This window comes from Symphodus melops (assembly GCF_947650265.1).
Source record: "Symphodus melops genome assembly, chromosome: 7".
Taxonomy (NCBI): domain Eukaryota; kingdom Metazoa; phylum Chordata; class Actinopteri; order Labriformes; family Labridae; genus Symphodus; species Symphodus melops.
The window spans coordinates 12288786-12307996 of NC_136697.1; the positions used below are offsets into that span (position 1 = coordinate 12288786).

The 19211-nt window shown below is 39.9% G+C and overlaps 2 protein-coding genes across 3 annotated transcripts in view; one reads left to right on the forward strand and one right to left on the reverse strand.

Annotated features, from left to right (window-relative positions):
• Nucleotides 1–9347, reverse strand: part of LOC306827241 (uncharacterized protein) — a 39829-nt gene extending 30482 nt beyond the window's left edge. For both annotated transcript variants that reach the window (XM_079348919.1, XM_079348918.1), the window contains exons 1-19: nucleotides 9106–9347; nucleotides 8927–8989; nucleotides 8629–8795; nucleotides 8445–8515; nucleotides 8028–8193; nucleotides 7668–7805; nucleotides 6666–6843; nucleotides 6439–6581; nucleotides 5890–5993; nucleotides 4800–4965; nucleotides 4513–4695; nucleotides 3290–3442; nucleotides 2803–2947; nucleotides 1867–2025; nucleotides 1608–1726; nucleotides 1317–1520; nucleotides 733–891; nucleotides 449–633; nucleotides 189–371 (exon numbers count right to left, since the gene is read on the reverse strand). In XM_079348919.1, the coding sequence (XP_079205045.1) occupies nucleotides 189–371; nucleotides 449–633; nucleotides 733–891; nucleotides 1317–1520; nucleotides 1608–1726; nucleotides 1867–2025; nucleotides 2803–2947; nucleotides 3290–3442; nucleotides 4513–4695; nucleotides 4800–4965; nucleotides 5890–5993; nucleotides 6439–6581; nucleotides 6666–6843; nucleotides 7668–7805; nucleotides 8028–8193; nucleotides 8445–8515; nucleotides 8629–8795; nucleotides 8927–8989; nucleotides 9106–9169 (2750 nt within the window). In that variant the 5' untranslated portion in view covers nucleotides 9170–9347. The remainder of the gene's footprint in view (nucleotides 1–188; nucleotides 372–448; nucleotides 634–732; nucleotides 892–1316; nucleotides 1521–1607; nucleotides 1727–1866; nucleotides 2026–2802; nucleotides 2948–3289; nucleotides 3443–4512; nucleotides 4696–4799; nucleotides 4966–5889; nucleotides 5994–6438; nucleotides 6582–6665; nucleotides 6844–7667; nucleotides 7806–8027; nucleotides 8194–8444; nucleotides 8516–8628; nucleotides 8796–8926; nucleotides 8990–9105) is intronic.
• A 1086-nt stretch (nucleotides 9348–10433) lies between these two features.
• Nucleotides 10434–17480, forward strand: LOC306827243 (Krueppel-like factor 9). The gene is made up of 2 exons (XM_079348923.1): nucleotides 10434–11275; nucleotides 13275–17480. The coding sequence occupies exons 1-2, from the start codon at nucleotides 10780–10782 to the stop codon at nucleotides 13511–13513; spliced, it is 735 nt and encodes a 244-aa protein (XP_079205049.1). The 5' UTR covers nucleotides 10434–10779; the 3' UTR covers nucleotides 13514–17480.
• The last annotated feature ends 1731 nt before the right edge of the window (nucleotides 17481–19211 follow it).

Sequence of the window (19211 nt, forward strand, 5' to 3'; positions counted from 1 at the left end):
AAAGAGTTTGATCCTTTTACATCATTGTGGATCTAAAAAAAAAGTCAAACATTCAAAAGATGTTTCTAAATGACGGAATATTTTAGGTGATACGTTTGCACACTACAAATCTTATGTTGGAATGTTTTACAAGTGTGCTGAATAAGAAAAGATAGCGAGCTAGACAGTACTGAAATGTTCACATTTACCTGACAGAGATGATGTCCATGACGTCCTCCGGTGTGTTTAGTGTGACTCTGAGATCTCGCCCCTCCTGTAGCTGAATGCTGCCCTCCACACTGGTGGAGGTCGTCAGATCAGAGACCCAGTCCACCGCAGCCTGACCCAGAGCCCCGTCCACCCCCATCCTGACAGACAGCCCTACATGGGCACTGAGGACAGAGACACTAGTTACACTCTCTCATAACTATAGTTAAAGCCTCTGTCATATGTGGTAATAAGGACTTACTTGGGTTTGATGTAACCAGCCAGGGAGAAGTGAGACATATCTCTGTGGTTGATGCTTCCTTTCAAACGCAGAGAAAGCAAGGACGTCATGTTGATGCCAAGTTTGATGGGGAGACCAGACAGAGATGGTAAAATCAGCTCGTCCTTCATCAGCACGGCTCTGTGGTTCACCTGAACCTCCTGACCCTGCAGCACATAGAGGTGACTTGTTGAAAACAGAAGTGGATATGAACATGTGAATGTCAGTGAATAATAATTTGTAAGAACAATTTACCTTTAACATACCTTGAGGAGTTTGACAGCGAGTCCTGCTGCGCTCAAAGACAGCCGGTTCATTTGATTGTAGAGATCATCACATGTAAACATACTGAGCTCATTTCCAAACACCTTCACGCCGAGCCAACACTTCAGTCTGTTTTCCTCAGTTGTCCTGCTGCCAAACAGCTGGAACAAACAAAGAAAAAAGCATGTGCTACAAACAGCAATGCAAGCTTTTTTACTTCATTACTTGTAGCTGATTAACTATTTTCTCAAACGTTTTCCAAAACACATTTTTGCAAATCTTTGAACATGAAAACAAACACAGACTGGCATTTCATTCAAAATAATGAGATGTCTGTAAACATTACCAGATTAGATTCTGTCAATGTAGGTTTGTCATACTACTACTTAACATGTTAACTTACATGTTAAGTAGTTGCTTACATAACAGTACTGCCCACATGGCTACAATTTTAAACGTGAAGTAAACTAATCCCCATCTGTTGTACAGCAGTACGCATGGCTAAGCTTAAACCTGCTGCCTTAATTAAACCCCCCCAAGACACCACACTATAGTCAATATGACTGTCCTGAAACAATGACCTCACCATGGCCTTGGCCTGGGCCAAATAACTGCTGGTGCTGGATAAACACGTTTCTTTTTCTCTTCTATGGACATCGTCTGTTTTTCTTCTCGTCCTCTTTGCCTCTTTGGACTGGGAATGACTTTGAGCCGCAGACTCTCCACTAGGGGTGTCGTGACCGAACATGTTCTTTAAAAGTGGTTCAGCATTTTCAACATGGAAGTCCATCTAAGTCAGGAGACAGAATGAACGTGTAGGATTTATATTTAGAAATGAATCAAAGTAGAAAAAATATAATCAAATAAAATAACTCACTTCCAGAAGGTTGTGGGCTCTGCCATGGAAATAAACCGTCAGGTTAGCAGTGACAGATCTTGGTAGAAACGATTTGGGGGAAAAAACCAAAGATGTCTCTATGTTTGTAATCCCCATGCCTGAAACATACAACAAACCAGAAAACAAAGCTGACCATCACAGTACAGATCATCTCTTTTTTTTAGGTAATGGGAAATTACATTTCACCCTGATAGCTGTTTTACCTAATTTACTTAATTGAACGTAATGCTATCATTACCTGACTTAACAGTGTGGTCTGAATATGAGGAGTATTTCATAAACTCAGCCTCAAAGTCTCTGCTGATAATATCGTCAGGGAGTGACTCGATCAGAGGCTGCTTCATAGGGTCCTCGCTCCTCAGGACATTAGTCAGGTGACTCCACACATATGAGCCCACTGGAGAAGAAAAAGAGCAAATGCTTATAGTAACAAACACCACAAGACGATGAGTATGATAGGCGAGTCCAGAAAATAAATATGTTTCTATCCTTTTTTTAATAAGGGATGAAACCATAAAACTTTACAAACTATCAATCAATTCAACTGTATTAAACAGAATATACACTATGTGTTGATTTGGCATTATGAAGAGTGTTTGTTTGCTTTAAACCTTTGACATAATAGGAGAATCTATTTGGGCATCTACTCTGACACAATTGGTTTATAAGAAGCCCAAGAATATAGCCTTGGAGTACACCACATTTCGCCTTCACTCTGTGAGAAAAGAATCTTAACACATCTCGTAACTGGTTTCTATTACAAATATATTTTTAATGTTGTACTGGTCAATTAAGTTTCTACTTACAGTAAATGTGTTAATGTACCATATCAAATATTATTAATATAGTTACATTTAAATCATTACAAATCTCTTTGTTCCCTTTTTTCCAAGTATTGTGGAGAAACATGGGATGTTTACAGTTTGGCTTCATTTAGGAAAACAACATGATTCATGAGGGTGAAAGAGGTACAACACCACAAAGGGCTTGCTCAACACTACTACTCTATAATTAAAGAATGACATTTTAAAATATTTTCAATTTGAAAGATTTAACCAAACAATGATGGCAGAAATACATTCATTACCAGTTTACGATTCACATTTCAACCATGTTCTTTGTTTATAAGCTATTGATAAGGGATCCACCAAAACCATCAAGGTTTCAATCACACCTTGGCTGGAAGTCTCGTTCCTCAGCATCTTCTTCACCACTTCAAACACATCCTGATCTGGGCAGCGCAGGAGCTGCTGGTATGCCGCTATTCTGACCTCGGGATCCTCTTGGGAGGAGCGGTACAGCTGCAACAGCACAGATCTCTAAAGAAAAGGAAAACCGCTGTCAGTCACTGATACTCCACTGCCACTAACCTCTTCACCTCAACTCATCATGAACTAATTAACAACTATTTTACAATGTTTACTTCTTCTTTGGAGGTTAATATTTACATTTGACTGATGTTCTGTAAGTATAAACAATCATTAATATTCAATTCACAGATACTGGATCAGTGCCTTGTTAAATTGTTTTATCCCACTGTCAGCTATTAACAGTTTACTACATGCTCAGCTTTACTTTTACAGAACCAACAGAAAATGTTGTAAAAAGAATGATGCATTTCATTTAAATATTAAATAATGCTAACTTAGGAATCAACTTACATCAGCTGAACAAGGAAAACGTCTGAAGGCCTGGATGGCAGTAAGCCTTAGCTCGAGTGTATCTGAGTGGCTTAACATGATGCAGTTTATCAGAGGAATGAAGACTGGAGCATTCAGGCCGATGTTTCCCACTGACTTCAGTGCATGAAAAAGCTGTTGGTAGACAGAGGTTAACACATTTTATGTAAGATTTTTTAAAAGATCCATGCTTCAGACAGTCATATCAAATCATTAGGTCTGTCATTGGCTTTTACACACTGCCAGTTTAAGGCACTTAAACTCATATTGATGCTCATATATATACAGAGGGAGAGTGGTAAGTTCATTTCAATCTTGATGAAGGCAGGCCAGATTAAAGCTATGTGTGCACGTCTGAGAGTGTGTGTATGTGAAGCTCCAGATGTGTGTTCAAGCACACTTTTTCAATGTAGTAATGCAATATAAAATCACAAACTGGAACTTCGATATTAAGCCATGACAAATTCAATGAGTCATTACAATGGCCAAATGACAGCAGAGCTTCATAACAGTGCTCGTATGGGCAAACTCTGTAAAGGGCTATAAGCCCCGTTTCCACACAGAAGTCCAGTACGGATCGGTACAGTTTGGTATGGTTTGGTTCGATTAAGCCTGATACCATTTGCATTTCCACAGCCACCCGTGCCCTATTTGGTAGGTGGTGTGTAAGCCGGATGCCGATAGCCGCTAATGTAAATAACGTTATATGATAGCAGCTAACAGCTAACCGCTAACTAATAAATTCAACAAAGGAGAAAAACCCTACACAAACAAAACCAACGCTGGAAGACATCCAGCAGTTAATCTACTCTGTCACTGACACGTGACTCTTTGTTACAAGAACTCAATCAAGCTTTGTTTCAGAGAAGGCTTTGTGCCGCGAGGAGAAATACAGACGTAAACAATCAGCTGTGTATTACATTAAATGGTTTAAACATGGCGGAGTTTTGTTTGCCAACGTAACAGGGAAGTGACGATTCTTTTGACCAATCAACGAACTGCAGTGTTTAGCTCCATCTTTTCGGGTCAGCTCGACATTCTTGGCACCCCAACGGAAGGGTTGCAAAAAGTGGGACGGTACGGGTCGGTTATTTGGGAATCTTTCCCGGGATTAGTCTATGGAAACGCCGCAAATTGCGCGCTGGACCGCTCGGTGAAAACGGGGCTTTAGTGTAAGAAAGACCTTTACAAAGTTGAGCAGGCACCTCATCTTGAATGCGTTGTTCTCTTTCACATCCCTCCTTCAATGTTTCCTCAAGCGTTTGTATAAAGGTCTGCACTTCAGGAAGTTCACTGCAGGAGGTTTGAGACTTTTGGCACAGCTGATAAACCAGGGCTGATCCAGATAACAGCGCCTTGGACCGCAGCTCGGAGACCTGCAGTAACACCTAACACAGAGAGTGATTGTGATTGTATTAAGAAATGCAATTAAATAAATGTGCCTCAGGAGTCAAAAGCTTTGATGAGAGATTTGTCATTAAGATGTTCTTACATTGATGGAATTGATGATCTGTGGTGATGGATGAGGGACGAGTGCTACAGTGGTGAGAAAAGCGTGAGCATGCTCTTCCTCCAGCTCTTTGTTCCTCATTAGGTCAGTTAGCAGCATGATACAGTTTTCAGATCCACAAGCTGGCAATGCATCCAACAAAGGCTGCCTGTCCAAACAGTTAATTAACATCTGAGTTGTTGAGCTGTGTTTGTACATGTTTTATAAAACATAAAATAGGGTTAAAAATCAAATGGAAGGCACTCAGATTTAGGAAAGGTGTACATGACAGCACATCGTAGTGAATTCTGTGTTTAACGTACACTTTTCTAAAATTGGTCATTCTAACTTTTCAAAACAAAGATCAACTTGTTTACTACAATGCATTTGAAGGTTAAGACAGCACCCACTTAGCTTGGCAACTAGTGTAAGAGGATATATTTGAAATAAACAGATAAAGGATTGCAGTTTTACATGGTGTAGGCCTAATGTACCAGTTGTTTTAGCTAAGCTCAGCTAAGCAAGACCCTTTTTATAACAGAAATATCTGGGCAAGCATTTTTTGTCTTTATGCTAGGCTAACTAACTTCAAACTTTAGCTTGATATGCTTGATATCTAACAAACAGACCAAGATAGTATAAATTTTCTTCAAATGAAAATAGTATTTATTTAAGGTCCCCTGCAACCACACAGCCTAGTTGAGCTAGCTAGCAATACAATGAAAAGAAATGCTTGGTAATAATGGCTGCCACAACCGCCACAACTGACTGAAATGAGACCATTGTTGCTACTAAGAGCTGTGTTTGTCAAGTCAAAAATCTGTCCACTATAAAGATGGATTTTCTATGTAATATAGTTTCTGATGAAGACAGTCTTTAGTTTACTTGTGGACTTGACCAGAAGCTGTGTATCTTTCTCATTATGACCTATAAACAAAACTGCTTTCTACTTCAATCCCTTCTACGTTAGCTAACCACAGTATGGTTGATAGCCTATGCTGAGTGTAGAAATATGAATAGTAACAGCCATGTGGAGATAAAGAACTGACACGCCAGAAAATACCAGATAAGAAAACATAAGGGAAACACTGACCAGTCATTGCGACATTTGAAAGAGGCTTCTTGCCAAAGCGTCTTGAGTTGAGGGAGCGTTAAATCTCTCAGCATGAAGGCCAATTCGAGGAATTCTTGTGACACCTGAAGGCACAAAATACAAACACATATGGACTACATTTTAGTTACCAAAAATGAAGACAATTTTCTCTTTACTTTTCAAAACTAATCTTGCTGCTCATCAAGAATTATTGATTTCTGCAGAAATGTAAATACATTAATTCTTTCAATCACCTGATCTCAAAGCAGTAATTACCTTTAGTGTATGTCAGGCTTTGGCTCTGATGGCCATTTTTAAACACTTACCATGTAAACATAATATGATTTAAGGTTGCCAGATTAAGTTTAATTGACCTCCATTGTGTGGGGAAATGTTGATATGGTTGGCTTATACAGCAATGCCACAGAGTAAGAGAAGACATCATTCAAAACGCAACATCTGACTGATACATTTATCTGGGACACAACTAATGTTTAACATGTCATCACAAATAGATATAGTTTAAACCTAAATCGTGTTCAGGCCTACCTGTTGTGGGTCTGACCTGGGGCTACACAACATCCTGACACTATGACTGGCTTGCTGCACTGTTGCTGATCTGGTTCTCCCTGGCCCTGCAGCCCCCTCATCCTCAAACTGAAGGTCAGTGAGCACACCAGGTCCTAAAGAATCTGCAATGAAAGCAGACATCATAATCCATGTTGATTAAAAAAGTACAGTTTGCGTCTTATAAATATGTTAATGTTGTTCCTAACCTGCGTCTGAAGGAGTCCCTGGCTGGGCCCTGAGTAGGAGCAGGACGGACACTGTTTGGGTCTTCACCAGTCCTGCAGTCCTAGACCATGTTGCCATGGAAACAGTTTCAGTACAATTGACCTCTTCCATCACTGTGGATCCATGCCTCTGAACGCAGTGCAGCTCTGACTGCAATGACTAGCAAAAAAATACAAAAAATATATCCAGCATAAAACGCAATGTGAGCACTACAATTACACTGAAAGACCGATTGGCTAAAGTGAGCTATAAAAGACAGCCTTTGACAGTCTTTAATCAGTGGTCATGCTTATAACTTAAATTGTAGCACTTTGAGATTTACTTCAAATTTAAAGTGAATTATAAATACACTTTATTATCATTATCATTCATCCTCCATTCTCCTCCACTTTTCTTTGTTTTTTACAACTGTGAGTTCTTGGAAAGTTTCCATATCTTTATTCCTTTATATAGCTATACAAAAAGAGTGTTATGATGGAGGATACAGAGCTCCACTGATTTTTATTGAATACAAAATTCAACATTTTTGTCAGAAAAAGTGCATATGTTGTTGCATTATTTCACCTTGCTTACAGTAAGACAAGATATTAATAAAGGTGATTCTTACTCCTATGTTGTGGTAGTGTAACCTCAGATTTTTGCAAATACACCCCATATAATGTCCATGGCTGGAATTTAAGTAACAAAAAAAAGAAAAAAAACAGAAATATACAAATCATTTATAAATATATTTAAACTTTAATATTTAAATTTGATAAGCCTAAAATCTGTCTTAATATTCTTAATAAAATATTCTTATCAGACTATTATAAAATGATCATTTGGACATTTGTATACATTATAATATAAAAACTGCCCAGGTTGATAGAACAGACAGAAAACTTGTGCATTTGCCTGAAACGTTCATGGCTTTGGTATCTTCAGTGGCATACACAAACATATTAACACATTTAAAAACAGAAAGAAAGTTCAAGTTAACTTACTGTATCTTCAGCTACAGGTACTGAATGAGGCCAGAATTGTGCCAGCCTGGCCTGGTGACACTGTTTAAGATCCCTGTTCTTCAGCAGTAAAGGTCCTCGCCTTTCATACCTGGTGTTGCATGTTCCATAAACATCCGTCTAAGAGAGGGTCATCAGAGAAAAGTCAGATAATCACCCTGTGCAAGCACTAAGTGATGGCTCCATTTCATTGATCACTAATATTGTTACATAGCAGAATTTAAAGGTGGCAACTGGCATACATATGGAAGTAGATGTTGCACTTGTTTTATTTTGAAAGACTTCAGGCTGCAGTATGCAACCTATATTACTAAGAACAACATAAAACACATCAACTATCACCTCCTTTTGTAATTCCTGTTTGGAGGCTGTGCGGGAGGTCTGGAGCATGCTCAGTAGAGCCCTCTTGATGTTGAGGGCCCACACCTGCTCCCCCTCTTGGAGACAGAGGGCCATGACCTTTCCCCCATGGAGGGAGAACTTGAGGCGCGTTCTCTCCAGTGAATCCCTGGGAAACAAAAACACCAGATGAATCCCCCTGAGACCCGGGAACACTGACAAGTGGGACATCTGAACAGAGTATCACATTCATTTGAGAAGAAGTTATAGCATTCCAAAAAGATCTGGACTCGATGAGGAGGTCAGAGAACAGATTAAGCCACATGTTTGGAACCAAAAAGACATAAATTGATGAAGACCAAATTATGCATTAATCCATTCAAAAACACACCAAATTGTAGGAAATCTATTCATTTTTACCTCAAGCTCTTTAAACGCTGCACAGAATGTTCCTTCTGAGGGGAAAGTCGCTTTATCTGAGGATTCCTAATCTGTTGGACAAGTGTGTGCATGAATTTCTGATGTTTTTTTGTAAAATCTGACATGTATTTTTCACATACAAATTTATTTATTACAGCTTTATTATTTATTTATTACAGCTGACCTTCATCATAAGGTGACACTTGGAAACCACGTCAATATCAACCACACAGTCCAAAGCCAGACCATTCCTGCCAGCACTGGAGCCATACAGATTTGTGGTAATTGTTGTCCTAAATCTGTAAGTATACCTCACCCCTCTCTGAAAGGACAAGTCAGGGCTAGAAAAGCCTAGGAACATTAAATAAAAATCATAAGAGACAAAGAAAAGAAGTGTTCCACGATGTGGCACAAAGTAATGTGATTTGCATTTGCAGTATTTGTTCTTGGAAGATTTTGGATAAAACAAAGTGCATTCTCACCAGCACAACTTGAATCACAGATATTTGGTTCCAACTGGAAAAAATCCCCTTCTGCATAGAGAGCTAGTTAAAAAAAAACTTATATTATTGAAAAGGCCATCAATTGAACATTTTGCCAGTTTAAGTCGGATTTCTAAAGTTATCCAGCCAATAATCACAACAAAAGCCGCAAAACTCACCATGTAGTAGTATAAAAATCAAGGTAACATGCAAAAAGCTGGGCAGTAACAAGTTCATAGCCATAGCAACCCAAAGTCACCACAGGTCCTTCAGCCTCTGAGCCTCCACATGTAAGCGAGATGAAAACCAAGTAGTGTTCACAGCCACTGAATGACCACGCTTGTACATGGGCTTCCACAGTGACCCATAGTGCTCACAGCAACCAATCAGGAAATACCTTCAAGGCTGGAACTACAAACAGTTACTGAGCCAATCACCTAGCATTGCCCCCCCCCCCCCCCCCCCCCCCCCCCCCCCCCCCAAAAAAAAGAGGTTTACTTGAACTCCTTCAACTTGGAAAAAGGTCTTCATAAGACTGAAGCCACATATAATAGGGTTAATATTTAGGGTTGAAAAGTTAGAAAGTTGGGAGGTTGGGTTTAGGCAATAGTAATCTGCCAGATGCAAGAACTATGAACGGCTATGAAAGCCTGTAGTGCAATAGAATAGTGACGCATGTTAACTAATTGATTCTTTTGTTTATTAAACTACATCTTGGGATACTGTTCTGTTGCTACACATACTGTCAATACGTCCATAGCCAATAAGCCAAAACACCAGTGTGGACAGTAAACTATCAAAAGATGATTCATTAACTAGTCTGAAGAATAACAAGAGGTGGAGATACGAACTAGAGAAGAGAGACAATAGTGTATGTGTTTTATGGATAAAAAAATGTTTTTAAGTAGCGCTTTCGGGGGGGGTTATGGCTCTTTTCTTTCTTTCTTTCTTTTTTTACACTAAAGCCCTCCCTCTTTTTCGCCTGACTGAGCTCAGATTAATTGTAGTCTATCTAACACGCCTTTCCTCCCCATCTCCTTCCCCCATCATTACCCCTCGCTGCCTGCCACCTACTTTCCACGATGCACCCGCCGCCGAGGTCCACGCCCGTGCTGCGACGTCAGTCAGTGCGCGCTGCTGGTTAGAGCTGCGTTTAAATACAGAGAGAAAATTAGATTTTAGAACTACCTTTGAGATAACCCGCTTCCATCCCAACTGTTACTGCATAAAAATGTTGTCATTTTATTGCGTTTGTATGGTTGTGATCAGCATGGTGCCCTTATACATTTTTTCAAGTTATACTTGCGGTTTAAAGTTGATGTATAAGATACACTTGAACGAAACAACAACAACAACAACATTGCCGTTTTTTTGAGAAATTGTCATGTGGGATCAACTTCAGAAAAGATGCATATTCCAGTAATTATATCAGTTCTAGGGTAATCGTGGGACTGTATACCAAACTTTCAGAGTCATTGAAACATTAACGCCTAAACCTGTTATTAACCGAAAGGCCCTGAAGGCATCCTCGTCCGGACCAGGGGGCGTAGGTTTGACCGGCTTCTCGGAGCTCAGACACAATGAACCGTCAGACGGTGAGAGGCACGCATGTTGGGCCGAAGCTATTGGCTCACTTTTAGCACATTATTATTGCAAATCGTGCCTTTTCTTAGACTAACAAAGTAATTTCCTAACTACTGGCACACTGTATGGGGGTTACAAGGCTCAGTTGGAAACGGTTGCTTCGTCGAGTTTGACGAAAACGAGGTCCGGATCAGACAACCGTTAGCCCCTCCTAGTGGATTTTTGTCGTTATATATTTTTTTCTACGCAACAAAACAGGACAGATAACAATGTCGTTGACTGCTTCGTCTGATTATTTCGCTGCCGAGTGTCTGGTGTCGATATCCAGCGGTCCTGTCCTACACAGACCCACCCCGGTCGCCCCCGCCAGCCAGTCGACCACGGTGGGCCTGCTCCCCGGGGAGCCCGATGGGTCGAGTGAGGACATGGAAGTGCGGGAGACTCTGAGGCTTGAGGGGGCGAACATGATGGCGGTGGCCGGTATCCTCACCGACCTGCATGGTAAGTTCCGCCCCATGTCGGCCTACTCGGAGAGCAGCAACTCCTCGTGCGGAGGAGAGAGCGGCTACACCACGTTGTCCGACCCGACTACCCCAACCATGACCCCCTCGGCCACCCCAGTGCCTGGACAGCAGCTGAGGGGGGGAGGAGGAGGCGTGGGGGCCCCGCGCTCCCCGGTGAAGCGACATCAGTGCACTTTTGACGGATGCGACAGAGTTTACGGGAAGTCATCCCACCTGAAGGCACACATCCGGACACACACAGGTACGAAGACAAACAACGGCTCGCGCGTGTCGCTAGCGAGCTGAAAACATGAACATAATTTGAGCTTTGTGTGTGACTTACACGCCCATGTTGTAACCTCACTTTGTTAGATAGTCATTGTACTTTTACAGGATTATCAGATATCAGCGAGTTTATTATTGTCCATTAACGCACACACTTGCTACATAACTTGGTCAAACAAAGACAGAAAAAACAGCCCATCACAACTCTGACAAAGAAGTAAACTAACAAAAGAACTGGGCTGGACGTTAACAGCGGTGACGGAGGTCTTCCTTCTGACTTCATTTGCATATGAAATGAACGTAAGACGAAACCTTAACGACGGCAGCGCAGAGTTCATTGTCGGTCGTAGCCTCTCCTGTTGGTGGCTGCAGCAGCTTGCTGGATGTTTTGCTCTAGTGTTTTTTTAATGGTGTCTGCTAACGTGTTTAATCTACTGTGACCCAGCAACGTGTGAAACGCAAACAGTATGAAGAAGTCTTGAAAAATGGTGGATGCGTCTTTTTGATGATAATCCTTTTAAATGTACTTTCTTTGCTAGTTAAAAAATGATTCACAAACCAAAACTTGTGGTCGTATGGTACCACACTGTCAAAATGTACATGTAGGTGGAAATACAGCCACCTGTTGGGGGAGCTCTCTTGACTGAAAACGTGCTTGTGATTTTTGCTCAAAATGAGGGGAATTGGTGCGTTCAGGGTCACTGAGCAGGCGCAAACGGATTAAGGACAGGAAACGGCTGAAAGAAACTGTGGAGGGAACGCCCTCAAAGAGTCCTGCAACAACAACGTGGCCTGGCTTTGTGATCTTGAAAATGGCACCGAGCATCCTCCTCGCTTATCCTGGTTTTACTCATGTTGCCTGCTAGAGATTAAGGCTAGTGGTAGCTTAGTCAGACTAATCTGGACCATCTAAATCCTGGATATGTTTTTGTCACGTATTTAACAATGAAGAGATGATCATTTTTGTCTTGACCATGTTTCAGGAAAGTAATCCGGGCTTTAGAGCAGTGTCAGTATCTGGGTATTTAACATGCTCAGTTTGAATGTAGGTGATTCGAGCAATGAAAATGATAAGAACTCAAAAACAAACGTGCACTCTACTGATCATATGAACGCAGATGTTTATAAGAGTTTAAGACGTATTTAACTTACAACAAACAAGACATCATGTACTAGTACACAATAACTAAAGCATGTATGAAGAGTTAATTCAAATTAAAAAAAACTTTATTTGTCTGCGGGGCAATTCAAAGGCACACAGAGCAGTAAATGAAGACAGTGCAGCTATACACTGAGTTAAAAGAATAAAGTGTCAAAATGTGAGTAAAAAGTTGAAATAAAAAATTACAAAGTTAAATACAAAAGAAGGTAAAAGTGGACAGTGATCGGACTAAAGATGTAAACAGACTGATATGTAGTAAATAGGAATTATATATACGTGTGTGTGTATATATACACAAAGACTTTTGTGCAAGTAGGCAGATACTAGTAAAATGATATGGCACACAGTAGAACAGCAGACTAAATATATGCTAGAGCTAATGATGGATAAGATATGATAACTGATATCAAACAGAATAAAGTGGAGTAGTGCATGAAGACCAATTTAAGCACAATACACAAAATAAACAGTGTTGGAGAGTTTAGTAGTGTACACTAGCAAGTGTACCAAATTAAAAATAGTTGTGCTGATTTTTTTATAAAAAGCAGCATAAACGTGTAGTTGGCTTCTGTATATTAGGGATTTGCAGTTTTTCTTTTGGCAAAAGATAAATATGATCTTTTTAAATGAAAATATGAATTTCATCTAATCATTCCAATACTTTAAAATCTGATGCACAACAATGGTGAATAGTCGTCTCATAGAACGTATTACATTGAAAATTCTCACTTTACGTTCAGTAACTGTGAAGTTTGTCTGTGTGAGACAATAAGTTTATGCTCGATTAATTCTTATCTGTTCCCTCTCTCTGCAGGTGAGAGGCCCTTCCCGTGCACCTGGCCTGACTGTGAGAAGAAGTTTGCCCGCTCAGATGAGCTTGCCCGCCACACTCGCACGCACACAGGGGAGAAACGCTTCCTGTGCCCACTATGCGATAAGCGCTTTATGCGCAGCGACCACCTGATCAAGCACGCCCGCCGTCATCCCGACTTCCAGCCCTCCATGTTGGGACGTAACAAGGGCTCCTCCTCCAGCCTCGCCATGCAACGTTAGGATGGTCTGCGATGGGGGTTTTCTGACGGGGACACAGAAGGTCACAGTGTTTCAAGTTAACCAGCTACAATCAAGATCCACTGATCAGTGTTTAGCATATTTGTGCTGAACAAAAAAAATGTGCACATAACACACACACACACACACACACACTCAAAACACACAGAGTTGGATGTGAAGGAAATGTAGCCTCATCTCTCCATCCTCATGGATGACTCGTGACCACTATTCACCTGCGCATCAAAACTAGGGTTGGGTTTAAAAAAAGTTCTGAAGAGAACTGGTCATTAGCTGAGAAATATGCTTTGTGATTCACAAATCATTTCCCAGAAAGCACGTTTTGGACCTACTGCACTCCATTTACAAAGTTGTATACATGTGTATAAGAGCACGTGTATAATGTTAACAGAAATGGAGGACGAGCGAGCTTTCATGTCTCTACACTCTTCTGAAGACAGTGCAGTAAAATACTGTACAGAAATATCCAGTCATGAGATGTATGGACACATTCATTCCAAAATGGCTTTAGTATGCAGTGTCTTTGATGAACTGGTCAAACCATTTTATAGATCAGAAACACTGATGGGCATGATTTTGATCCATTTAATTAAATACAGGACAAGTTAAGGTACTTCATCACATTGATGCAAAAACTCCGTAAAGCCATTTCTGCCATAAAGCAGTCCATTAATAAGACAAATGATAAGGCTTCTGTTTCCCTGACAGTAAAAAGCCAACAGGACACAGAGAATATTTATGTATAAAAAGTGGACTTTTATGAAGCGAAAACATCCCAACAAGTTTGTCATTTATTACATGTCTGGCAGCCTAAACCTCAAGAGAATAAATGTGTTTTTGCATTTCTTCATACTTTGTTTTCTTTTCTCACTCAGGTTACGATTGGATTTGGAATCATAAAGCATATTTGATCTCTTAAAAAGCAGCCCAACCCTGAGAAGAAAAAAAACCTCACTTCCTCCAACGTTCACAAATTGCAGGGATTTTACACATTATCTGTACGAGTCTGCACATTTTATCATTGGCCAAAACCCCTCTGTTTTCTAGTGGCTCATTTGTAGATTGTTGTTGTGCTCTTCAGTACCATTTCTTTAAAATGAGGAGCACAGTGTTGTGATGTTTGGTAGCGAGGCAGTGACTAGAAGTCTTTTAGCTTTTCTTTATTTTTGCGCTTTGCTGAATTCCAATTAGAAGTTTTAGTGGTGACACATTCCTTTTTGTTTTTATTGCATCAGTAACCATCAGTGACGCAATTTGGTCATATTTTTTCTTGTGTATTGCATCTAACTGTAGATCAGACAGATATACATTTAGCCAGAACGTGGCTCAAACTTTACTGTAGAAGAGCTGTTTGCACAGCATCCTTACGTCTAGATCAGTTATCAATCCATGAAATGTTGAAACATAATACACAGTAGTATTATGTCTAATACTGATGCAAATGTATATAAGCTTTAAGCTTTTAACATAGAGTAATGGTAATGCTACTAGCAGGAGAATTAATACACATGATGAATTGTAGTCCTTATATTAGGGGTAAAAGTATACGCTTGATAGGATGGCATTGCCTGTGAGTGTTGGTGTGTATGTGCTTTTATTTACTTATTTTTTAGCAACAGATTTTTGAGAAAGTGTGTCTGTGATGGTATCAAAATGTTTTGGGAAAAGAAGACATAAGTTAATATGGACTTTCAGCCTGCTGCCTTCAAAATAAAAGAGTTCATTCCACTTTTCAGGGGAGCAGGACGCATCAGGGGATTCAGCCACAGATAAAACAGGTTCAAATCTTGTGTCGGAAAGAACCTTGGTATCAAAACCATCAAGGAAATAAGTTCAAGCGAACGCCAGTAGACCTCTTAGTGTGGACATTTTAAAAAAAGCACATGTGAAAACTAAAAAATAAAAATGACTTCTATTCAGGTGCTAAATTGAACCAGCAGTGTGAACGATTGAAGGTGTCAAACACTCGAAAAGAGGCTACAGACATTATTAATGCTAAACCTATGAATGCACTGTGATGAGGACATGAAACGGTTGACTTCTTCAACATACTCATTTAGAATAGATGACACCGACGCGTACCAAAAAAAGTTTCACATGAAAATGACACCCAGATATTTCGACCGCATTAGAGTACACACAGTGTCTGCGTCTTATCGTGAAGAGCTTGATTTGTTTGTTTGTCTCCCTCTGTTTCCACATTGTTGTTGTCCAGCTCACGGACGTGTTCCTTTATCTCAGAGAACAACACTTCTTCAGGAAAATCTGAAAGCCTTAAAACTATGTCAGAACTACTTTGCACCATGTTTACAGTTGGATCCTCGTATAGGTTTATCTGCCCCTCCTGTGGGCTCATTACAGCTACTCATTATGCAATATGGCACTTTTTTCTTACAGTTGTGTTTGGCTGAATAGTGTAACGGCTTGCACTGTTAACTCTGCTTCTATGAGTGAGCACCGTGGAACTTTGCTAGTGTGCTGATAACAAATGGTTTGTAAAACTGCCTTTTTTTGTCCAAGTGCTTTAGAGAACGTGATGAAAAGAACTGGTAGTTGTTTGTTTGTTTGTGTTTGCTTAGTCTCCCAGACCGTCTCTGATTGAGGGATTTGTGTTTTGTTTTTTGTTTTTTTCTTTAAGGAAAAATGTTCCATGTGTGTTTGCTGATGAGGTGACTTTTTCCTCCACGCTAGAATCAAGGAGAAATACTTTCTCTGTTACACCATCCACGTGAACTACTTCACTGTTGATCTCATTCGAATGGGAGCTGGAATCTTAAAACATTTGTATCCATATCTTCACCAGAGGTTTGATCTGTTTACAGTTTTGGGTTGCTGCTGGCAGTAAGCTCGAACGCTTGGACTGTTTCACAAAAGGGACACACTCTTTATTTTCTACGTCTCCAAATGGACATTCTCTCTCTCGCGCTCCTTCGTCTCCTCTCACCGACGGGAGCGTCTTCTCACACAGACTCTGTGCAGGGTCTCAAAGCTATAATCTCACAATAAGAACATACCTCACTCATTTTGTTTGTGGCGTCTGTACAGAATCCATCCATCCTGTCTTTCAGAAACTCCTACAAAGCCGCCGAGCCTTGGATTTCAGAAACGTGTTTTTATCACCTTGATGGTCTGTTGTGTGTCCTTATCTTCCTCATGTCTGTATATGCAAGATCACTACTACCTGTGTAGCAACAGAACATATTTCTACCTGCCTCTGTGATTTCTGTTAAGACTGTAGTGGGGAAAAAAAAATGTATCCACATCTGTCTTTAAGGGCCAGCTGGAGTTTTAGGCACCAAGGGAAAGACTCAGGCAGAGGCTTCAAGTGGGTATTAGAGTGTAACAATGAAATACCTGTAGACTGTCACTTCACTGCAGATTTCAATTAAAAGCTCAGTCCAAATCTATCTGTTCATATCACTGAATGTGGCTTGATGTCAGGCGAGCATTAGCCACTTTGGATGAAATCTTTTGCTGCCTCACTGAGAAATAAAAAGACAAAATACTGCAAGGATTTCTCGTGTCACCACACTAATTCAGATATGCACATTGTACAGAAATGGATGTTTTTCTTAAATTGATGCCTAATTTTTACAGTAATGTAATTTTTAAAATCCCCCTCTTAGCTTTAGTTGAGGTAAAGAGGAGGAACTGGAACTAAATAGTTGCTGCAACAAGCTGTTTTGATATTTATATTCTCAGGTGTCTTCAATTTTTGAGCATTGGACTTTCAATATTTCCTGTTCAACACCTAAGTAAAGCATGTTTTTATTTTGTTTTCTTACGCTGATTAATTTATTCCAAAAGAATGATCATATGTGTGGTTTAACTATTCTTTCATAACTCATTTTTTTGATATGGAACACAACTAATATGAAATGTTTCCATTGTTTGCTTGACATGAGAATACCATTGCTTTTTTTTTTAAAGAATAAAGTCCTTCATTTGATTTCTGTTCTTAGTCTTTTTGTGTTTTCTTCTGTTCTATGAGGTTGTAAATAAAATGGTACATCTCAACCATGCTGCAGTAACTGTATCCAAACCTAAGGGCCAACACTCAACAGTATCAAACCTTGAACAGTCTCGACCTCATCATATAGCCTCACTTGTCTATTGTTCTATTGTTTACATAGTCCAGGATGCACAGCTGTAGCTGTTTCCAGATGTTGTGGTGACTGTGGAAGTGTCTGATCTCCCATCTTGTCAGCTTGTGCTCCTAATGTGTTTCTTTGTACCCCAGCAGTATGCTCACACCCTGAAGCTGAGAGGAGTGCAAAGCTTTCTCACCAGCATATGAACTCATAACCACAGTGGGCTACACGCTTTGTTCTGTCAATATGAGTGTTTCGTTTGGATTGGTTTACTTTTGTAATTCATTGATTGTTTCACAATCATGAGGCTCAGGCCTTGTATTACTGTTTGGCAATATGAGCTTTTTTGTTGTATGACGTGTTGTACTAATTCATGAACCTCCGACACCCCGCTAACATAGCAGGTGTCTTCTCATTTAGAAGGAGCAGTGGTAACTTACACGTTAATATAAAAAAAACACTTCGGACAATTGTTCTCTCTTCAAAGCTATGTTCATTCCCTGACTCGTCTTCATGAAATCATTGTGTGCAAACTGTGTGTGACACATCACGACTGAAAACATCAACATTTCACAGGGACAACAACAGACGAGCTTACATTTTAAATGCAGTCGTTTGAGGGTGTGACCAGAAGTTGCCGAACAAGCTCAAAATATCCTCCAACATAATGTTCTTAACTTTGGCAGAATGACTTTAGTTTGTCATTTTTCTTCCACTGTACCACATTTGCCTTCAATACATGTTGAAAACCATTACAAATGGTCAACGGCCTCCTGACTTATGGAATTAGCCTTGAGTGACAATTGTTTTGTATCATAGTTCAAGTATGCTTCAAATAAAATCACCCACAACACAGATGTATCTGCTGACATATATTATGAAAAAAAAGAACAGGTCTGAAAGAAGTGGAGGCATTTCATTTCATATATTTTGATCTCTAAAAGATGTAATTCTGTCCTGCTTGCTTGGTGTGCTCATACTGTGAAGGCTTCATGCTGGAGGAAACTAAAAGTCAGATACATTCTTACTTTACTTGAAGTATGTAACATTGTAGAGACAAAAGTGATGAGTAATGAAATAAATGTCGAGTAAAAGCTGAAGATAGCTTTTAAAATGTCAATTACAGAGTCAAGTACAGAAAGTGTATAATTAGAGGACGAGCTTATTGAGTGTTTGTGTCAGAGTGTGGGTGAAACTCTCCTCCTCTTTCTCCATGTTCAGTCACTGGTACTGGCTCCAGTAAATACACATTGTTGCAAACAAACACATCTGAAGCGTACAGAGGAGCAGACAGAGCCGCTCTTACTCCAAACATCTTCTCAGTACTCCAAGACTTCTGACACGTTTCCCCTTTAAAGATGAGCATACAACACAAGGTATCACACAGAACAGTCAGCCCCTTCAGTCTTCACCTCCACAAGTCAGAGCGATCGTGTTATTTTATACATTTTTAAATAGTTACATTGTTAAACATAAAGATGCAGTTATATGATGTCATATCCTTGTTCTATTAAGGTTGGGGTTTTTTTACTTGTATTTTTATCCTTTATATTTTGTCTATATTTTTAAAATCTTTTTACAGTTAGTTT

Excerpts from the sequence above, each read along its gene's own strand:
- LOC306827243 (XM_079348923.1), top strand. The coding sequence starts at position 10,780 with ATGTCGTTGACTGCTTCGTCTGATTATTTCGCTGCCGAGTGTCTGGTG. Across the intron at positions 11,276-13,274 it reads ACACATCCGGACACACACAG|GTGAGAGGCCCTTCCCGTGC; the intron begins GTACGAAGACAA and ends CTCTCTCTGCAG.